The sequence below is a fragment of the Mugil cephalus genome, chromosome 14 (genome assembly GCF_022458985.1).
Source record: "Mugil cephalus isolate CIBA_MC_2020 chromosome 14, CIBA_Mcephalus_1.1, whole genome shotgun sequence".
Classification (NCBI taxonomy): domain Eukaryota; kingdom Metazoa; phylum Chordata; class Actinopteri; order Mugiliformes; family Mugilidae; genus Mugil; species Mugil cephalus.
This window is the reverse complement of record NC_061783.1, coordinates 10,988,044-11,011,694: the sequence shown is the minus strand read 5'-3', so window position 1 is coordinate 11,011,694 and position 23,651 is coordinate 10,988,044. Positions and strand designations below refer to the sequence as shown.

Here is a 23,651-nt window from a genome sequence, read left to right as displayed (position 1 = left end):
TGAATGCGAAATACGGCCAGAGAGACCTGAAGATTGTGGAAGTTGCTTTTCCACGGCAGGCGCTTGTAAAATAAAGTTAGGAAGCTAAAAGAACAAGTCAAGGATATCCAGAAATGATATTACATTATCTTATATTACATGGTATGGGCCCATTTCTGTTCATCTCTGCAGCACTTGAAGCACCAATTTCCCATTTTAAGTGATCATCCTATAGCGCTAATGTAAATTCACCAAGGTCGTAGAAGAAAGCCTGGATAACTGTAATCTCCATTAATAGAAGCAGAATGGAATATGTGGGCCAGAATGACAAGTCCGAGAGGTATTTTTAGGTGTCTGTTTGAAATATGCTGAGGTCGTTCACATGAGCACATTGAAACGCATGTTATTCAGAGTGATACGTCTGATATATGGATAAAATCCATCTTAAACTTTGCTCTTATTTCAAATTACACAATCTGGACGCCCGTAAACACACGTGCACTCGCACACCATCTGCTGAGACACCAGGCGTGTCTTATTGTAAATAAGCCTGAAGACTCGCACACTAAGGGCGGCATGGCATCATGCCCAGCCTCGCCCTAGGTGTCACACAGCTGATACATCGGTGCGGCCTCAGACGAATCCATGCAGGCCGAGCTAATGCGCTTATTAAAGCCTTTTTTACAGCTCTGCCTAGCAGAGAGAGCGAGGAAGGGAGGGAAGGAGCTGACGTCCTTTAGCGTATTAATATCCACCGCAGGTGTTAACCCGCCCCGCGAGTCACCTGTGTCATGAGCTGCGGCGAAAGACAAGTGGAAACGAAGAGAAAGCCGGGAAAAAAAAAATGGAGAGACACCGGCGGAGGGACAGGAGAGACAGGGGCTGAGTGAGAAACAAGAAAGAAAGGAGGAGGTGTAAATCACATTAATGAATAAGCTTCATTAGTCGTGGCCATTAGCATCCTCAGCACAGATTAATTTAACTTTAGTCGACTTTGGAGAGGCCCAGTGGCCATGATGGGAAACAGTTTGATTACACACGTGGACGTCTGATCGCTGACACCTTTTCGTTCGGAGCAGCAGAGCACAGGCCGGGTGCCATTTGTGTCATTCCCATAGAGGAAGCTGCCGCGAAAGCAGTTCGCAGGCGACTTCCATCGCAACTGCGGATTCAGCGCTTGCTTGGGATAATTTGTTTTTCTGTCTAATTAGCTTTTCTTCCAAATCAATTAACATACGTTTGTGGGTGTTGTACTCAATTCTCTTCCTTTCTATTTGTTTGTGTTGTCAACAGGCAGACCCCCAAGGCCGAGACATTGCCATCCGTCCCTTCTTGGAGCACTGTGAGAACACCCACATGACCATTTGGCTGGGCATCGTCTATGCCTACAAGGGACTGCTAATGGTGAGAGAACACCACATCTCTTCGTGCAGTCACAGTCTGGAGACACATAAACACGCATTTATCCTCCGAATGGATGCAGTGCACAAGCAGATCTGAAGATTTAACTCGTAACAGCCTCGTAAATGTGCATATACGATGACTTCCCTTTAACGTTACTCACATTTCCGAGAGGTTTGCCGAGCTGGTGACACATGCATTTGTGTTCTTCTTAGCTATGAGGGCAATTACCACAAAAAAAAAATCTTGGGAATTTCTCCAGTGGTTAATTAATTATGGCCTACTTTGTCACATTCAGTGGAGTGGGTCCTTCCCTGTGTACGGATAGATGGGTTTATGAATTCACTTGTTCCACAGACGTTAGATGAGAAGGTTGATATCACAGCCTGCAAATAACTTATAGTCTGTACTGTACAACCTCTGTTGTATATTTGCCCAACAAAAAGCACACCTCTAACTTCAAGGAAAAGCAGTGGAGGAGGGTTGTGAGTAGACAAAAATAACCAAAGACTAGAAATAGTAATGTGTGGATCAGAGCAGGTACGACATCAGCCCACGACTTCCCCTCTACAACTAAAGTTTCGAAGAACAGAGACTCAAGGACTAGGAATATTTTCACATTACTTATTACATATGCTTCAGTAAAACACACAGTGTCCATACACATTATTTATACATGCACTGAATCAACTGAATATGAAATGTAAGCATTAAAAACAGGCAGCTTGTCTTCCAGGCTTTATGTTAAGCAGAGTTAACCCGCTGCTGCCTCCAGTTTTACTACTGACCAGAGAGATACGACAAATCTGACATCACTTAAATCCCGTGGCTTGGATGCTCTGATTCCATTTATTTTAATGCATATACATCTTAGAATGATTATGACTGTAGTATCAGCATTCTAACCATCATTATCAACGATTTCCCTCACACAGACCACACCTTCATTGTTTAGTAGTAGACATTAGATGCAGGAAATGGATGGAGGGATGAAATGGGTATGTAAGTAAGGGCTGGGATGCGTAGATGGAGGACGGTTGGTAGAGGAACCCACAGAGTGAGTGGAGGGGGGGGGGTTAGCAACACTGATCTGGTTGTTATTTACTGATTTAATTTCATCAAGTTTGTTATTCTAAGCTCATAAGTAGACTACAATGAATATGTACAGTACTCCTGTATATTATCCTTTTTTTTAATATTACGTGTTTTAAACACTTCACCAAGCAACTGTAAATTATGTAAACTTCGCTACATTTATAATGAGGTGAGGAAACAGCCAGACGGAGCAGAACATCTCATCGTCTAAAGCAGACTGAGAGAGGATGCAGAGGAGGGAACAGTTGTATCAAACATGAAGAAAAGTTGCTCACACGTGACTTTTACATTTCACCAGTACCTTAAATCTGTGTCTTAATGGAGGCTTTTGATTCTTCTGTCATCCCACTAACTCTCATTTAGACTTTGAATAAGTAGGCAGGCTACCTTACACAGAATGCAGTGAATAATTCATCAGGCTGCTGCTGCTCCTGCTGCTGCTGCACCTCTAATGTTCCACCAAACAATTCACTTTCACTAAAGATTTTACAAGCATGAAATTGGCTGCTTTTAAATGGGTCTCTATTTTTTTTCTATACTTACGGCATTATCATATAATGACGTTTATTTTTGTTTGTTTCTGAAGTGTTTCTTAAAGCCAAGTGAAATTAAATGTCAACAACAAATTATTTAACATTTGGTGAGACGTCCTGGCTTTATTTCCAGTAAACAAATCCAAGCAGGTTCTTGGGTTGAAAACTGAATATGTAAGGGGCGAAACATGTTTAAGAATTCCTGAAAGTGCCGTTGCCTTTGGATATCCGATGATCTGGATGACTGAGAATCTTCACAGACGCCCTGCTTCATTCCGAAAAACTCCAGTGTTCAGACTAGCTGCATGGAAATAATTTAAAAAAAATAATAAAATAAACAGCATTCACCCAGAGAGAAAAGTTTCAAAGTCAAATGCTGCTTGCATTTGTTCTGAGTTGTCTTCTAAATCTATTTTTACCTCCCGTCTCTTTTCCCTGACAGTTGTTTGGTTGTTTCCTGGCGTGGGAGACCAGGAACGTGAGCATCCCCGCTCTCAATGACAGCAAGTACATCGGAATGAGTGTGTACAACGTTGGCATCATGTGCATCATCGGAGCCGCGGTGTCTTTCCTCACCAGGGACCAGCCCAACGTCCAGTTCTGCATCGTAGCGCTGGTGATCATCTTTTGTAGCACCATCACGCTCTGTCTGGTCTTCGTTCCCAAGGTCAGTCAATTTTAAGCTACTCAAATAATAGACAGGTTCAAGTGCAACAGGTCTAACACTCCTGTATCCCTTTATTGAAATATGTTCAGTTCATGTTAATGTGCATTTAAAGAAATTTAATTTTTTGTGGTAAAATTTAAAAAATATATAAATATATATATAAAATGTCTAATCAACCAAATATTTTGCGACCCCTCCCTGCAGTACCTCTATGGACCCTCTAGGGGTCGCGGGCCACCTGTTGGAAATCTATGGTCTCAAGCGCTTAACCCTCCTATTGTCATTGGTTTCAATATGACTCCATTCAATGTTTAACTTCTCTAAATATATGATTTACATTTTTATATATATATATATATATATATATTAAAAGTCATATTTTAATGGGGACACTGGTCCCGACATAATGTCATTATTCTTGATAATGGTTTTGATAGTTTTTCATACCAAATGTTATAGATAACAAGAATCTGTACTTTAACATATGTCTCTCCTATTTAAGATCAATCAGTGAGATTTTATGATCTGTGTATCTCTCCAGAGTCGTGCTAAAAGCAGCGTAAACAGTTATGTGTTTTTGCTCAGGTCATGTTATCCCAGAGTGACTAATGCCCGTAAACCTTCTTCCAGCTAATCACTATGAGAACGAATCCCGATGCAGCCACCCAGAACCGCAGGTTAAAGTTCACCCAGAACCAGAAGAAAGAAGACTCCAAGACCTCCACGTCCGTCACCAGCGTCAACCAGGCCAACACCTCTCGACTGGACGGCCTTCAGACCGACAACCACCGCCTCCGCATGCGGATAACAGAGGTCTGAGACCCTGCTTTTTAACCACACCTCACCATTTTTACAAGGCACGACTGCAGTGCAGTGGGCAGTAAGGTGTTTAATGCAGCAGTGGGGACCGTGCGTAATTGTAACGTAATTAAAGCTAGCGTAATTGAGCACAGGCTCAATAAAAGAAGGGAGAAAGAGCACATCATCATTTATCTCCAAGGAAAGGAAAAGTAAAAGAATGGTCTTCTGCAGCTTGTTCATTTTCACATATCAATGATATTGTCCATTATTAATTAATTAAAAGAAACTCTGATCACTTCAAGAAACTGTGTCATCGCAAAATGGTCTCATTGTACCACACTGTATATCTGATGAATTTTGTAAAATTAATGCTCGCTTATAATGACATTTGGAAGAAAAAGCTTTCCATCAGACGTCTTAGATGAATTACTGCTTTTGTCCTTGACTGGGGCAAATGGGAAGCTATTCAGACACTCCCAGAGGATGAGTAAACTTGTTACTTCTCTAGTCTTTTACATTTGCCACTGTCACTGAGCGCGGTTTGCCATAAATTAAAGGATTGTCTGTCTATCTGCAGGAAAGATCAAACTCAACACATTTGTCCAATAACCTCACTGTTTGAGCTGTGCGTTGCCTGGGAATGATTTATGCAGCCGTGATGTAATAAAAACCAACACGTCCTCGTACAAGAATGGCAGAATGGATTGCAGACGTCCAAAATGACATTTATGATGGATGAATAAACACACGTTATGGGTTTCTCCACCATTTTCATGGCTAACACGATTACAGGTCCCACCCGGACTAATTTTGCATATTCGCACATCATGGAAGAGGGTGAATAGCTGTGTGAATAATAAATAGTTTCAGTCATTTTTCACTTGTGTTTTCAGGTTCTTACTCTGTAGCCTCCTTTACTGAATCAAGAGAACCTTAAACTAACAACAAATGCCTGTTTTCTCCATCTAAAAGCTGGACAAGGAGCTGGAGGAAGTGACGATGCAGCTGCAGGACACCCCAGAGAAGACTCCCTACATCAAACAGAACCATTACCCCGATGCCAATAACATCCTCAGCATACGCAACTTCACAGACGGCAAAGGTGAGAAATGTCGCCTTTGTTTTCATATGACCTTAACCCGGGAACGTTGTTGTTTAGTCTCTGTCGCAGTCTGCTCTGTTCTTCGTGACCCTGCACATATCACTAGTTCAAGCCATTTAGCCATTGGCCAAAACATCGACTTTTTTCCCAATCACGGTTGTTTTATGTGGAGATGCTCTTTTTTTTTCTGCTGCTATTATCATTTTGTGTAGTAGCAGTATACAGTAATTGTTGTTTGTAGTAGTAAAAATAATAATAATTCAGGCCCGGGGTTCACAAAATGCGTTTGAGCATCAAACCTGTGTAAAAAAAACTCTCAAACTCTCTTTAAACTAAACTTAAAAAACACTGTTTTACATATAAAAGTCAATGTGTGGTGAATGTTCTGGCCCAGTGACAAACAACAGCCCTACATCTAGTGGCACACAGCAGGAACAGAGGATCCCGGGGCGAAGATAACTATGGCGACTTTTCTACAAAGGCCTGACACACTGCTGCGTACCCCAATAACATCAATAACAACAAATGCTGATTGTTAAACAGCGTACCCATCAGCAAAATGCCCAAAGAGACAGCCATTCCACAGAGACGGCTATCGGCAGCATCTCTACAACCACATACCCGTCCAAAAGTGACTGGAGAGACAGAGACAGAAAATTGAACTATGACATGGGTTATACGAGTTAAATTGTCCTGATGAATCCAGTCATATTTGAAGCGGTGGCTTTCTGGTCGACTTTTCTTGTGAAACGTTTGACAGGCGGCTAACAAACAAACATCTTGCTGCTTTGAAGACGGCTTGAAGTTAAAGACCGAGAACATAAAATACTGTGGTTGCGAAAATGTTTCCTGAGGTAATTAATCAAGTGAGACATTATAATTTTTTTAACAGATGCCCATACGATCCGACTTCTTTTTGTAACCAGTGGAGTCTGTCTTTCAAACTCTGAGGCTACATCTGACTACGTCTCTGGTTTGAAGTGATACTGAAGTAAATCCAGTGAAGTGTTGGTTAAACATGGTCTGCAAGCTTGGGCTCAGTGCTGCCACCACTGCCTGAAAATGTGATTGCAACCATCTGCAATTAGATCTCACAGTTAATTTATTTAATTGATCTAATTCATGTCTAGGAATATCCATAAATGGGATGAATGATGATGGGATTTACTTCAGACATGAAATATGTAACCATGTGCACATACAAAAGAAAGAAATAATGATTATAAATGAAACAGAAACACGCCATTTGTTTCGGAATAGAAAAGTAAACACTTAACTATTCCTCAGTTTGTCTCATGAATTAATGCTATAACATGAACATGAAATGCTCACAGTCACAGTTCCAAGCTCATCATAACATGCAGAGGTGGAAATGTTTAAAGGAGAGTCAAGACTATTCTCGTCCTGTGTACTCTAAAAATAATTATTCACTACCTGTACGCTGCATTTGCATATTCAGCGGTTTAAGTAAGGGATTTTAATGCCTCTCTCAGAGCAGCTGCATGAGCGGATATCTTGACAGTTCTGTCCGTCGCTGGCAGCGCCTCAGCCGCAGGTGAAGCAGAGACACGCGGGCGCCAGTGACGTCTAGAATGAATCATGAGATTAGCTCCAGTACCCGAAACTCCACCGGTGGTTTGCAAGTTTTACACATATTGTAGTCACACTTTATCATACTTCAACACCTTTATTTTTAAGCCCAGAGTGTGTCTACACTTTATTTAATACCTCATTATTTGCTGTTTGAGGTGGTGCTTCCAGAACGTACTTGGTTGGGGGTGCGGTGAACCGGTCCAACCACTGGAGGAGACAAGCATATGGGAGCTATCAAGTCCTAAAATATACAAACATATGTTATATCAGTCTTTTCCAGTAGAGAGAACCCGTGTCTTTTCACCCTTCCAACTTTTACCAAGTACTCGCTTGTTCAAATTGATGCAGCTGCATCTCAAAAATCGCACTGAACCTCAGATTGAACCGACGGGTCGTTACGTCCCAGCAGCATCGCTTTGCATCAGGCTCCGTTTTAGCAGACGTCGGAGTGACGGTGATGTACAAGCGGCCAGATCCAGCATGTCTGATGCACACGCAAGCACAAAGCTGTTCTCAGGGGCGTCTAATGGATCCGTCTGAGTCTGAGGAGGTAAAAGGGCAGAACAGCTGCGCTCATTTCCGCCGCTCTGGAGCAGAGAGCGTTTGAGTCGTCAGAGAAGTTCCTCATCTGTGAAAGTTAATAGTCACGCAATGAGATGACGGCAGTTAATGAGAAGCGGCGTACCTAGTGCTTCCTCTTTGTGCTCTCAGCCTCTCAATTTTTTTTTTTTTTTACACATGCATATACAGTAAGCACGCAACAGACTCCCACTTTTCCAGTTCGTGCCTGAATAGTCCTTGGCTTCTAAATGATATCAGATGATTTGTTGATATTATGTTACGACGCAAATACAAGAATAGATCTGAGATTAAAATCTGTTTGTGTTGTGGTGATGGAGCGGCTTTTTTTGTTTTGTTTTTTCCTTTTAAGGGAGCACAGTGAGGAGTGAGAAGCCAGTGCCAGGATTCTTTTAATTAGTAGATCATTAATAAATAAGCAACCATCTGCGAGATCTTTGACTTTCCTTTTATATTTTTGTCCTTTAATGAATCTCAGCGAGAACGCTGCATCAAATGTGGTTTATATTTTACAATAACTGTGTTTTGTTTTGTTTTTTATTTCGACAGAAATATGTGCGTCCTTTTTCCGTTCATTAAAACATCATGACGGGAAAAGGAATATTTGTACTATATCAACCAAAAATAATCATCCTCAACACATTCTCACGTTTGATTTGTTTTGTTTTTTTTGTAATCTCTTTAATATACTGGTAGCTAGCAGCTGGCATCAGGTTCCTGTTTCCGAACTAAGATCCACACCGTATGGACTGATGGAAATAATTCTATTTTAATTATAAAAGAAAAACTAATGTGACCAAGATTCTGAATCTTATCTACAAACATGTCAAAATAGCAAAAATGAAAATGCTTGCAGACTTTTCACGTACTTTCCAAAAATAATAATATATCTCACAGATAGAGGAAAAACTAGTAGATTCAAAGAGTAAATATTACTCATATGACGCATAATGTAGCTGATTAGCTCAGTCATACTCAGGTGTATCAGTCTGTAGACTGTAGGTGAGGATCTGTCAGAGGGAGAATGAGAGCTCAGGTTCGGCACATTAGGTGCAGCTCGTCAACCTGACACACATTACGGCAATAAAATCACAGGTCATTAAGCCTCCTTTAAAGATCACCAGCATATCAACTTTTCCCTACCTCAATCTGCTTATGCTTGACAGCCGCCATCATCTTCATCATCACTGACTCCTAACTGAAGTCATCAGTATTCATAAGAGAGCTGGTCTGAAGGCATCGGGGCCTGTGAATGAGAGGCCGTTATAAGAGAAGAACGCTGTGTCAACAGCCATTACGCTCACTCACAAAGGGTGAGAAGCAGCTCTCCACGTCCCACCCCTCCTTCTCTCTGGCTGTCTTCATGAATATGTACAAGCACATGTCATCTGATGGTGGAGAACACCATCAGATCACAGTTAAGGTGAAGCTTCCTGACATGTGGGAAGCTATGGCTGGATTTGAGCCTATTCAGCTACGAATTAAAATGTTAAACTGCGCCATAGTTACTGTGAAGTCCTCCAATCATCAGTAATCATTTCACTCCCTGGACTATTTTTAGGGCTGAAATGATTAGTTTTAAATGATTAGTATTGACTAGTGCGTTGTTCTGGGAAACGTCGGAGTGTTATTAAAATGCTCATCAGAATCTACCAGGGTCCAGGGTGATTATAAAGTCCTGTCTGCCTCGCAGTCTGACTGCTGCTCCACCTGAAATGATGTGGCCGAGTTTATTGGACAGATATAGTACGTGGGGGGTCCCTACTTAATCTCTCCATCAGTTTTGGGGAGAGCCTGGCCTGAAAAACGTTGAAGACCCCTGCATTAGGGGATAAAACTGTCCTCTTCATACCATAAAAACAGTTATTTATTTCTACCTTCTTACATGAACCTTTTGAATCAACGTCAGTCCTGATCATAAACACTGAGAACTTGATTAATTCAATTTCAACCCTCTATATGCAACTGTTTGTGATGCATCGGATTATTTTTTTTTTTTCCATAAAAAGAAACACAAAAATCTCAATATTTTTAATAAATTGAATGCAAAGTGGATTTTTCCATATTGATTTTTATGGATGCTCGTTTTAATAGAGAGATGTAATATTTGTGGATTCTCCGACTTCCTCCTGATTCTAAACTGGCTGTAAAAGGGGACGTCAAGTGCATACGAAGTATTGAAACAGCTGTTCACCCGTGAATGGTTGAATGCAATGGTGTGGATGGACAGACTGAAGACCTGTCCAGGGTGTAGCCCGCCTCTCGCCCAGTCACATTTTTGTCCCTAAAGTCAGTTTACATGTTGATTAGTGTAAAGCATGTTTTGTGAATGCTGCAGGGTCTTGCACTTTACACAGGTCACGTTATTTTTCCATTAGCGTGAACATCAGGTTTAAATAAGTAAGAATTATCGTTTAAGGTCACCAATAGTCCTAGACTGGCCATTTTTTTTGTGAGCCAAATATTCTGTGTCTGAATCCATTAAAAAATGTATAAATATCCACGGAAGTGCTTTTAACACAGCCCTGAGTGCTACAAGGTTAGGCTTTTTTCATAATACAGACATAACTAGTCTGCTCTAAAATGCTCGGAGCATGTAGTGCTAGTCAGTGAATCAGGTCAGCAAGTTCTGGGAGATCTGGGACAACTGGAGAAAGAAAACATAATGCTGCTACTCTCCAGGAGCACTTTAGGAAAGCTGATATGGTTGTTTACTGTAAGTCTCTTTTTGTGTCAGCCTAACTGTCTGTGTCCCACTGCAGCACCAGACGAATACAACAGAAGAAATAAGGCTTCCTCTCTTGAAAAAGGCTCTTTGTTTTTTCTTGTACTCCTCCTTCATTTTGCTTCAGTGTCCACTTTTGGAATTTTTTTTTTTATTTTTGTACCTGTGTCCTAAATGTGTCACATGCATATGTGATCAAATGATGTAATCTGTCTTCTTTTGGGCTGTTTGAAAGTTTTTGTTTGGCAGCCCGTGGCCGTTTTCGCCTTGGTGTAGTAGCCAGAGATTGAAAGCTGCTGTTGAACTCTGCTTCAACACAATTTGTCCGGATCCACATCAAATGTAAAAGCTGACCTCTCCGCACCCCGGAAGTTGATCAATTTGACACGCTCATTAACCCTCATTAGCATCAACCACGTGTGGTTGTGCACGTCTTTTTGAAAACCCAAATGTGGTGTGAATGTATGGTATTCGAGAATAAAATGCATTGTTGCACTCACCTAAATATTGTTTACAGAAACAGAAATATTTGACAGGTTCAAATCAGCATGACACTCAGCCAGGACTGACAGATCTTTATTGACATGTGGTCCAAAGTACTTCAGAAAAAGAAAACAGTCTAGACTCAATTATTTGAAGTAGAGGAAACTGACAGTATTCCTCAAATCCATGTCTGAAATCCTGCAATATTAACAGCTGAGAAGTAAATTCCATTTGACAGACTACTGCTCCATATCGTTAGCCTAATAGCATAATTGCCTGCTTGATTTACTCAATAAAAGTAAGTAAGTAAGTACAATAGTACAATAAAAATACCAATGTGATATTTGTATGGATGTTATTTAGACATGTACCATCCACCTAGACCGGACCAGGCACCCCCACCCGCATAACAATGACACTCACTGACATAGACACACACACAAAAACTCAACAAAACATGAACAACAACGCAAGGTGGCCTCCAAAATCACTAGATCCCAAACTGATCAAGTATCTGTGGGATGATCCACAGAGGCCCCTCCCCTCAACCCACAGGACCCCACTAACAACTGTTTTGGAGGCATGAGGAAGACCTACACAATATTAGGAAGGTGGTCATAATTTTATGCCTGATTGATTTTTCTCAAGATGCCTACATGTGTTTCCGTGCAGATGGAGAAAAGTCGATACTGAAGAACCATCTGGAGCAGAAACCACAGGCGCAGTGGGGCTCCATGGATCCGTCCAGAATAAACAGAGGTCCCCTGGAGGATATCAACTCGCCTGAACAGTGAGATCTCCCCCATTTCCTTAGCACATCTCCCCTTGCGTCCCCTGCCCCCTCCCCCTCCCCATCCCCTCTGTCTTGTCAGCTTTCTCATCAGACTACGCGTCACATGTAGCGCAACCACCAGGCGGTTGCTCTGGCAACAGAGCCCTGTGAAAGCATGGACCGGCCCTGTACTTTTCTCTCCCACGCCCATCAACATACATATAACCACGCAGAGTGTATGTGCATGTGTGTGTGCGTGTGTGTGTGTGTGTGTGAAGAACTCACTGCAGCTTACTTACAGTCAAACACACAAACGTGTGTGTACAGTACGTACACTTGCCGCTGATTGATTTGTTGACCCAACTTCCAAATGAGGACAGACTGAGACGCTCAAAACACTCATGCGACAAATGCATTCGCTTATTATTCACAAAGCGGCAAAGCTGAGGGATGGCGACTTCATCAATGGGGAGGGGGACACTTCATGCATCATTGAGAACTCTTCCTCCCACACTTATTCAACCAGAACAAGGAGAAGAATGCGGCATGGAGAGAGGGGAGACAGAGGACAATATTGAGGGGAGGGCGTTTACAGGGAGAAGACAGATTAAGAGAGGAAGATGTTTAGATGGAAGAGAGAGACGGAGATGAGGAGAAGGAGAGAAAGAACGAGGTAGAGACTCACAGAGCCTTATGTAACCAGTGATTTACAGCTTGCATTGGAAGCAGCTCTGAAAATAGACAGGGAGGAGAACAGAAGTAAAGGAACACTCTGAGCTATTCCCATGCCACATGAATGTTTGATCACATGGAGGGAAGAGAGATGAAGAGGCAGCGAGAGAAGAGAGAAGTATAAATAGGTTGGAGAAGAACTGGAAAAGGTGCAGCAGGACGAAACGCTTTGTGACGCAACAGATTGCGTCACGCACCGGGCGCATGTCATTGTTAAGCACTGGCTCTGTGACATGTGGTGCCATGTGTGACGCTCCAAAAAAACGCCTTGAAAATGACAGGAAATTCCTTCACGAGTTAGCGAGCTGATGTTTTCATCTCGAGTAGAACAGGTCAGAATACCAGACTGGGCATGAGGACCATTAATATTTCAAAGTTCACCTAATTAAGATATTTTTCTAGACCTAGTGCTGAGCAAACTTGAGTTTCATTACCTCCCTCTTAATTTTTTTACATAACTGACATTTGGTTATGTAATTTTCTTGCAACGGCTGGCAGTGGCACTGGCTCTGGCTCCGGCTCTGGCTCTGGCTCTGGCGAGGCAGGGTGCGAACTGTCACACCAGGACGGAAGCATGTAATGTTCTTTTTGTCAGATGATCCCAGAAGCTCGGAGGAACGGTGGATTAGGGGCTTAGTGAGGAGAAGTGAAGCTGTGAAGGAGGGTAGTAAAGAAAACACAGAATACAATTAGACACTCCACTGTATTTTTTTGCTCGTTTGTTTGTTTTCTATGTTCAGGTTTTCGCCATTGCTCCATTTACTTCACCAAACAAACACAATTAATGGAAACGTTTAAAATAAAATGAGAAGCTCCTTTACATATATATAATATTATTTCATGTCATCACACTAAACCGTTGTTCCTTGTGTTGAGTGAACCGAACTCAGGTGGTGCACAACATTGAGAATCAATGACCTCCACATCATGCATAGCCTCAAAACAACACGAGAACGTGTTTCATGAAGCATGATGAATGAATAAAAAATAAATAAAAATAAACACTGCATATCCCATATGTTGTCCCAATTTATCATGCTACAGTATTCACAATGGGTGTAGAGAACCACAATAAATAGGGCAGAGCTCCACATGTATATTTAAAAGTACAGACGACAAGACAATTGAATTTATTTTATTTATCGTAGCATTAAAAATGTTCATGGTTTTTCATCCCATGGCTCTCCTGTAAATTGCATGTTGTACTAAACCCAGCTGTTGAAATTATTCCTGGAATGTTTTCCTCAGTGCAAAAGCTCAATATCCAATGTAACATGGCAGCCAAAAACTATATTATACTTTCCATATATTTTGTCTATCTTTAGCAAAACACACAAACAGTTGTGCACTGCAACTACTAAACAAAGTTTATTTCCTGTTTCCCCCCGGACGCCTAATTGTGACACGGTCCATGGGTTGACACATATAACTGGCAGAGGCAGAAAACAAAAAATAACATTAATAATGCAGCCCGAACCCAACTTGATGTAAACGCCGGCAGACAAGGGCCGTCAGGTTTGACTTGTATTGATTTTTTTTATCTGTTTATGCTGAATTATGCACTGAGAGCAGATTCACAAAGTGGTGTATACTTTATATAGATTGGCTGAAAGTAAAAACAAGGAGGCCTGGGTGATAACTGGGATGACGGCATGTCCTACTTTTACACCAGAGACTGACCACAGACAAGTTTTTAAGTCTTTTAACCACTGACGACTACAAAACCATGCTGTTTGTGTCTTGTCAAAAAAGTACAAAAGAATGAAACAGAACAGTACAGAAGAATATTATTTTTGAGCTCATATGTCGTAACGTTGTCCTTTTCCTCTTTTATCTGCAGCATACAGCGTCGACTGTCTTTGCAGCTGCCCATCCTCCACCATGCCTACTTACCTTCCATAGGAGGGGTTGATGCCAGCTGCACCAGCCCTAACGGCAGCCCTGGTTCCAGCCCAAGGCACAGACACATGCCCCCCTCCTACCGGGTTATGGTCTCCGGCCTGTGAGATTCATTTTCCTCCGCTGCCTGGCTCTTTGCAGAGGAAACATCTACAGTTCTTTTTTCTACAACAAATAGACTGATGTCATCAGCGTATGTGCGTATTTTGTCTCGAATCGAGGAAGACGGGGGAAGAAGAGAGGGAGAGGGGGATAAAGTTTCACTCTTTGTACTTCTTCACCCCAATCCTTCTGAAGAACTGATATCTTTAGTCAGGAAGGGGTGGGAGGAGGAGACAGAGTGGATGCCGGATGACCCTCAAAAACTCCCATGACTAACATCCCCTTGTCCATCTGCCCCCCCTCCCACCCCCTTGCCTAGGCATATACACATATGCACAGCCAAACACAGATATACACAAGTACACACACGCACAAACACAGTGACACAACAATAGCAGCGGTGGACCAGCCCTAATCTGACGTGTAGCCTTATCTGCTTCAGAGGGGATTGTCTGTTCCTGTTCCTTATCTGTCGTATGTATGTGCTCGCAGCTGCGTGTGAGCTTCACATCTAACTTGAGTATTTCACTGCTTCAGTGACTGGACACCAGTTTGGAGACGTGGAGTTTGCAAACCCCAACAAAGGAAATCATCCAATTTACTCCCAACCTTGTGCAGACATGTAAATATCATCATTTCTGATGTTGATGTACTGTAAGCTTTGTATATGCTGTGAATGGACAATTAATTGGGTTCTAAGCGTGGAGCTTGTAACAGAGGCAGGTGGGCATGAGAACTTCCAGTGAAAGCTTCTAAATCATGGCATCCTACATATTAGACATATGTATGAGAGATATATACATTTGTTTGTGTTAGCTGTGAATTAGCTTTTGGGCAGCAAAGTAAGACACATCAGTGTCGGTGAGTCACACAACATGAAAATACACCAGAGCCTGTTTCTAAGATGCACATGGCTATTTATTTATTTTTTTTCCACTTTGCTAAAGTTGTACCACAGGTTTTCGTCAGAGATATCACATCGGACTTTGCGTGGGCCTTCATATTTTACAACTTGCTTCGAGCATGTTTTACGGAATATCGACGCGATGCCTTTTAACCGGTGTCCAAAGCTGCATCATCTTAGAATATAGAGCTAAAAGATGCCACAAGAGTGTTCCACGGTTGCGTTTTATGTGTGTTGTATGCCAAGAAATACACACATAGAGACGCTTAATCCACACCTTATACATTCAGGTGCTTTTCAGACACGGCATTAGTGACGGGCCTGGTCACATTGATCCCCACAGACTGGTCTCCATAGACTGTTAAGATGTCCATCTGATCTAGCCCTATCAGCTAACCAGCACAGTTCAGGGCGATGGGGGTGTCAATAGCAGAAGTGCACAAGTCTTTGAAATAACAGATGAAACTAATAAATGGTGGAAAGGATGTAGGTCAACCTGTTCCGAAGCTGGTTTGGATGACACGGTTGACCTGAATTTCCACGTGACACAATAAACCACTGGGAGTTTCGTGTAACAAGCCCAAAACGACTGTAGCTTACAGTTCAAAGACGGTGGTGCCACCACTGCGGGTCACAGTGATACAGCACAGACACAGGGCTTTCTATCACAGATAATATTGAGTGTCATGAGAAGTCACTTCACACTTAGCAACAGTGAACATACCTCAGTTGCTATGGAAATGTAATCCAGTGCCGTTGAACTTGGCCCAACAAGGCTGCGTTGAGCACAACGGTCATCGGCGGTGTCGTCATTTTTTTGTAAAACTTTCCTCATGCAGGAGAAAAGCAAACAGGGACTCCGGACAAAACAAACAAACAAAAAAAAAAAAGAAAAAAAAAAGGACTTTTTTATCGAGTGTGAGAAGATTTGTTCTCAGCATATTATTTCACCATTGGTGTCTTGGTTTTTAGTTTTTAAGGCGTTTGTTGAGCGCTGTGCCTGTTGTCTTATATTGTAGCCTGCAGGACCCACGGTACATACATAGGGTGACAATTGCTCCAACCCAGCAAAACACAACATTGGCCGCACATCTGTAAATTGTACAACACGTCATAGATTAATTTAATTTCCATGCCTCAGTGAGTGAAAGTGAACGGGACAGTTCGGGAGTACTCGGCGAAAGCTCCACTTCAGCTGGAGCGGATTCCTCCCGCGAAGCTCGTGTTCATAAACGCTGTCAATCAGTCTTTAGTTGAAAGGCCAGTGGAGGATTCAGAGCTGGAGCGGGAGACGAGCTAGCAGAGACGCGCCTGCTATCGGACATATCAGGGTGACCTCCTGTGATCCCCCTTCCAGCCCCTGCTGAGCGCAGGAGCAGGGAAACCCCGAGCACAGACCTCCAAGGAGTCGCACCTTTGCCAACCAGAGAATCACTTGACAAGTGAGCGAGAGACGTTATCAGAGGGTTGGTTCTTCCTTCAGGAGGAGAAAAACCAACCGCACATTTTATATATTACATTATATGTGATTGTGTACAATTTGCTGATACCCTGATGATGGTGTCCATGTATGGAATATTTGGTATTTGGCTTTCTCAAGACGGCATGAAATAAAATCTATAATTCACAGAGTTACCTCTGTTTTTGCAACTGTCGTGACAAATCCACTCTGTAGTTTCATCCTCTCACATGAGATTCGGTTTTACGTATATTTCCTATCTGACTATTAATTTGGGTTTTTCTTTATTTATTTTTTTTAACATGTCAATGCCAAGATTCTCAGTGGACAAGGTCAACATCGTCATTTCAACTATGCTACTGGTTTAGCAGCGATTCACTGAGGGCAATAAAGTGAAGGTAGTAGCAAACGATCAATTTTACTAAACCACTCTTTGGCATTTACAAAATTACCAAATTATTTTTTTTTCTAGTGCATAGTCAAAGTACCAAATGCAGATCATCAAATATTATTCCTTTCATTTTTTTTTTCTGTGCCCTGATTTTGCTTTTTATGAGTCAATTTTTTTCAACGTGAATGAGAACTTGTTCAAATGCAATTGTGGTAGGTCAAGGGCTCATAATTTCCTGTAATAAATAACATCATGCTGATGGTTTGTATTTGCCACAGGTCTTTTTACCTCTTCAGTTTGAAGATCAAAGCGACATATACGTATATAATGATATCTATGTATGTGTCTTCATCAGGTTTTTTCTGGAGAGTACGAAGCATAAATGTCCAAGAATATAACAATATTACAAATATATTAAGTGGAAAAACACACAGGTCCATACTGTTACTGTTTTGTCAGTTTGATATGTGGTATCACACAGCATTAAGTTCAGTTCAGAGTTTCAAATGGCAAACAAAACCTGTTAAATGCAACATGTTCAAGAGGGGCAATAACTTGTTTTCTTATTACAGAAAGAATAGAGACCTATATATATATATATATGTATATGTAAAGATCTTTACGTACATTCTCATTTTTACATAGGAAATATTTCACAAATGCCACAAGGATACTTGGAAGTCGTTTTTTTGTTTTGTTTTTTGTTTGTTTTCTCAATTATTATTTACAGTATCTGTAACTATGTTATGTACAGATGAGGTCTAGATATGAAAAAGTTGTATAAAATAAGTATCACACTTGGAACACCTGAACATTTTTGGAGCCATTAGTTGTTATTGGGGAGGGGGCGGGATTTGAAAAAAACATTCTTCTTTTTGTTGTCTGAATGTTATGGACAGCCTTTACTTTTCACATCATCGTTAAATAAAGTGAAACTGAAAACGATGTTGTGGTGGTGTCGTCTCCGTGCAAGTCAACGACGGAATAGAACGCTTCACAGTTTGTAAACAGTGTTACGTTTTTTGAGGGGCGGGGCTTAGCTGGAGACAAAACACCTGCTAGCTAGTAAACGTCGGTTAGCATGTTTCAACGGGCTGTTTTGGCAAGAATGGACAAGGAAAACATATATTTTGGAGAATTCACTAATACACTCACTCCCCGAGACCGTGAGTGTTATTTCAAAAAGTTGACTCTTGACTGATGTGACTACATTCACCAACCCCTACACTTTCTCTCACCGGATGGACGATTTGACCAAAGGAGGACACAGAGGGGACAAAGTTTGGTCTGTCTTTATCAAGTGAAACCTCTCCAACAAAGATATTACAAGAAGTAAGTGGATTCCTTGTGGAGGGTAACGTAGTAAATGCAACTTCTGCTTAGACGTACCTGAAACATACAACGTTGCGTTAGCTCACGGTTAGCATTAGCATTAACATGTAAGAAGAATCTTCCCGAAAAATTAACGTAATTTCAGTTCTGTATTCTGTGACATTTTTTTGAAAGCGCTCTTAATATACTGAACCTCCATTTCCAACAATAGAGCTACGTGGTGACGAAGTTTATTGTTGTCACCTTAATGGTATAAATGACGGGTGCTGATGTCTGAGCTCATTTTGCACTGAACTAAATGTGGGCTTTTTAGATTAGCAACAGACTAAACTAGTGAACAATAGACAGAAATTGTGCTGTGAAATACACTGGAATGTGGAAGGCGTTCTAAAAATGCGTGTCCTCATTACATGACTTGTAATAGTAGAAGGAAAAAAACACTGGAATTAGAAACAGTGGACCATGGAGCATGCACAACATTAGGACAGAAAAACAAAATCACCTTGGTTAGAATATGTGATCTAACATGAAAGGCGTTGAAGACATTCATAGATAAAGAAGCTTCCCCCACTCACCGACTACACAAATAATTGAATTCATGTGGGGCTTCCCAGGTCCTCGAGTCAAGGACAAAGCGTATAACAAACACGGGCGGTCGCACACTCCTCTCTGACCTTCACACGGCTTTGTTTGGTGAGATGTCACACCGCTGCAAGTTTCAAGTCTCGCTGATATGCATCTATGCCAACATTAAGGCTCTTAATTGGCCCAGACATAGAGTTAGCTGCCCGCTACCTTCACACCGATAGGCGTCACGAAGGAGAATAAATCTGTAATGAAAAGTCTGCTACGTTGAGGCTGATAAGTAATTGAACTGTTCGAGGGAACCCAGCAGCACTCGGGCTGAAGGAGATGAGCGTGTTCCACTGTGCGTCGTTCGCATGTGTCGTGTCTGGAAGCGCACGTGCCCTGTTGTGTGAGCTTTTCTAAATCCTCCTTTAGAATCTGAATGGTTGTTGGAGAAGCAGCGGAGCAGCCGGGCGGGAATAAGGCCGACCAGATCCTCCACTATCATCTGGCTGTGAGCAAAAAGCACCAATCTGGACGTGACTTGGACTTAATTCTGCAAGCAGACTTAAAATGGACATCGGGTGGTACTAAATGAGGAAGAGAGCCTCTTTACCTGCATTATACACATGCTCGCTCTTTAGTATGTGTAGACAGGCATGTGGACATATCTGATGGGGAAGAAGAAGTTGGAAGGTGACTGAAGGAGATGAAAACTTCTAGGCTTTAAAGCACAGGGACGAGGGAAGTATTGACTGAGGGAAGGTGGGAAAATAGTTTATTGGGTGGATGTAGTGACGTAGTAATTGAGGATGGACTGATTTTTACAGCATGGGAAAACATGAGGAAGAGATAAGCAAACTGAGCAACAGCCCACATATCCCTTATTGATCTTTCTCCCTCATAACATTGTTGCTATGAAGATAATCTGACAAGTCTTTTTTGCTCTGGCGGCACCTATGGTTATGAGTGGTAATTACATCTGTGTCTTTAAAAGGTCCCATATTATGCAATTGACTTTATAAAGGTTTCCTAACAGTAATACATGTCCCCATAGTCTGTGTATGAGGCCCCAGAAGTGGAAAAAAAATCTGTCATTTGCTTGCTCCACTCAAACAGTCCTATCACATTTTCCCTTCTCGACGTCATTTCACTAAGCGCCAAATGACATCGTGCACGGCCTTTAACCTGGCCCCCAGGTAGATAAACCCGCCCTCTAAAATACACACAGCAAAGTACGTCCATTGCTCTGCTGTTGGCTGCATCAATGAATGAACACATTTTTTTTTTTAACTAACCATTCAGAAACGTCCTGCTGCAGCTGTAGAGTCAGAGCTTCTCCAGGATCCTCTCCTTCTGGGTCAGATTCTAGTTCAAACTGGTTGAACAACAGCGTCTCTACCAGCCATAGTCATAAATCCACCGTAAAACCATTAGCGCATGGTAACGCAAACGCAAACGAAAACGACACAGTAGCAGCCTGTTCTCAGTAGAGCTCACTAGAGCCACTGTTTGACTGGATGAAACTCAGGACCAAGGCTGAATTTGGGGCAATACACTTTGAAAACAATGATGTTGGACCTCGGACACCTATAAGAAAGTGTTGAAAAATTTATATTATGGGACCTTTAACTGGACAGTGTCAGTCATTTGGCACCAGGGCCTCAACTTAATACCCATAACAGTCATCAGTATTTTCTTTTCTTTCTCCTTCCTTTTTATTTAAGAAAGAAAGAAAGAAAGAAAGAAAGAAGCTGCTTTACGCACAGGTGACTTGAAGAGTCTTGGCATTAGCCCTGTGTACACATCTCGGCTTCTTTTACACTCCACCTCTTTGTCGGATTAGTCGGGAGTCAGGCAACAGCTGGACAAAACACGCTGAGGTCAATACCTGTGCTCTGCCTCCACAGACGCCGAGTTTGTAATACAATGCTAGTGAACCTAAGAGGTTTTAGATGGTGATAGCTGCTGTTGCCTTCTCCTCTCGGTCTTTATGCTAACTCGAGCTAACAGCACTGGTTAATCAGAAACTATACATGGCAGCAGTGTTGATCTTCTGAAATCAGTTCCCACAAAAACGTCACACTGCTCCTTTAAGAGCTTTACAGGACAACCTTGCGGTGATTGCAATTGTTGTTCGCACAAGTCACCAAGGCATTAAGTGCGAATCTGAATCCACCCAGACGCCTGCACTGCTGCTCACTGATTTCACGGAGCGGCTCCGGCAGGAAGAAGCGCTCCACTGTGTGTAAATGCTGCGTGACCTTCTCCCGTGTCTTGGTCGGATCACGCTGTGCAAATGGAAGGCGGGTTGATTAAGTTGACCTGGGTGTCAGTGGAAAGGGAAGCGTCTACGTATCCTCCTTGATACGTGACGGCTCCATCGGAGAAATGAGGGCTCAGTCGAGGACCGGAATGACAAGCACACGGGGCCGAAACCACACGCAGTTCATCCAGCTCGTGCACACATTTTGAAGCAGCGCTAAAAACCGAGACGGACTGAGAGGCAGGCACACGTGGGTTGTGCAGACATTTGTGACTGAATAAAAGCTCCCATAGTGTGACGCCCATAGTGATAACGATGCTTTTCATTTGTTTGCGTGTTGGTTCATAACATCTCCATCAGCCCCAGTCCAACACGTTAGCGCGAAGTCGGCGAAGACTGCGAACTACGACTGGTTAACGTTAGCGTGTGATTGATACGTTTCATAAACACGTGAAGCTGTTTTCCTGAACGCGTCGATGCGATTTTGTGATTAATGATGTTTTTGATACAAATTGCCGTAAGTTAAAGCGTTCGCATTTATGAGATTATCTTCGATCCAGTTCCGTTCAGCCTCTCCGTAACTAATTTTAAGTTGATCCAAAGGAAGCACAGCGCTCTGTATTTTGCAGCCAGAAACGCGAACCACCCCCAACACAACAATAGCTTTCCCTGAGATATGACTCAATTCCAAACCGCAGCAAAGGAGCAGCACAGCCACGCACACAGCAAACTAACAATGAGCACCAATCTGTGTCCTGTTAAAACCGTCTCTTTTTTTGCCTCTCTATTTATCCGTCTTACAAAGGCTGAAATGCCACCCTTTTTTAATGGTGTAAAAAAAAAATAAATAAATAAGCTGCTCTTGTTTTTCATCATGCTCGGCGACCATTCACTTGGGAGAACCGCGACTGGCGCAGAAGCATAATGATATAATCATCCCAAGTATTCCCCAGATCAATCCCTTTCTAAAGCAGTGTTCCTGGGGTCTAAGCAGCCTTTGTTAATGGTGCACTTCCTGTGCCACTGGTCACTATTTTCCCATTAATCTGCAGCATTCAAGGATTTGTAGATGTGGCTTCTAATCCCTCCTCAGCCCCACATTATGGCAATCTACCCTCATCAAGATGAGTGGTCAAGGGCACAGTGGAGAGGACATCTGAGACAGAAGCATATGCGTTGTGTATTAGTATGCCAGTCAGGCCGAAGAGATGTGAGAGCTCTTTGCACTGTTGTGTTGATGAAAATCTTTACCGCCACAATCATTCACATCCAAACTGAGACAACACCGATAATGATTCAGTAATTACATTATGTTATATATGATGTAGAAATTCCCCTGATAAATGGTCGTATTGTCCCTTAAAGCCCGTTTTGAAAAGCAGCCATTTCCTGCAGGATCATGTGAGGCCCGGGCTGACGGATGCCTCCACACGTACCGGGATACGTGATTAGAGGGAGAGTTATGGGCGGCAGTTACGATCTCCTGCAGATAAATTTACGGCCGACGTATAATGACGGCACACCCGGCTGAGCTCACAGTAAATCCAAGACGTGGACTTCCTCTGTCCTTGAGAATTCTGTTGAGATCCCTACTCGGTCTTCCAAAAGCAGATATACAGTACCCGAAATCGAAATGTGCAGCGTTCGATAGCTAGACAGTCCTGCGCTGATTTACCCCGACCTGCTGTAATGTTTAAGATCCTCAGTTTAAAGCTGCTCACATCAATACTTTGTATTAACGGTCGATAAAAAGGACTTACGCATGCTGTGCGAAAGATGCCACTCACAGGGAGAAACCCTCAGAGAATTTTCATCCATTTACAAGCGTTTTAACAGTTCTGATTTTACAGGCGACAGCAGGCTTGTGTGTGGAAAACGCTGTGTTAAATCTACAGTATTCCTGTCCAGCAGAAAATTCAACTCGAGCCAAGTTAGCAACTAGCAGAGGGGTGACCAGGGAGAAGTCGGGTTTTATACTGGTGGAGAACAAACCGGAGCCAAAAGGATTTGTAAACTATTAAAATGCTCGCCATGTCATCTGTCATTCGTCATATAAACATATATGACATCTGTTGTGTTTAACTTAATTTAAAATGGACAGAAAGGAAATATAAAATAAACTTTTTGTCGAATCTGTAACATTAGCTTCTCTGAAATGGTCGCAGGTAAAAACATTTGAGAACAAACGATGCTGCTCAGTATTTTGCCTGTTTTAGTGTCACAACATGTTAGATATAGATATAGTGTGTAGGACATTTCACTTAATATC

At 42.2% G+C, this 23,651-nt stretch overlaps 1 protein-coding gene across 1 annotated transcript in view; it reads left to right on the top strand.

The window, feature by feature from the left end:
* Positions 1-18,162, top strand: part of gabbr2 (gamma-aminobutyric acid (GABA) B receptor, 2) — a 170,911-nt gene extending 152,749 nt beyond the window's left edge. Inside the window, exons 14-19 of the mRNA XM_047605430.1 lie at positions 1,273-1,383; positions 3,451-3,675; positions 4,306-4,488; positions 5,449-5,578; positions 11,631-11,748; positions 14,303-18,162. Of these exons, the coding sequence (XP_047461386.1) occupies positions 1,273-1,383; positions 3,451-3,675; positions 4,306-4,488; positions 5,449-5,578; positions 11,631-11,748; positions 14,303-14,468 (933 nt within the window). The 3' untranslated portion in view covers positions 14,469-18,162. The remainder of the gene's footprint in view (positions 1-1,272; positions 1,384-3,450; positions 3,676-4,305; positions 4,489-5,448; positions 5,579-11,630; positions 11,749-14,302) is intronic.
* The last annotated feature ends 5,489 nt before the right edge of the window (positions 18,163-23,651 follow it).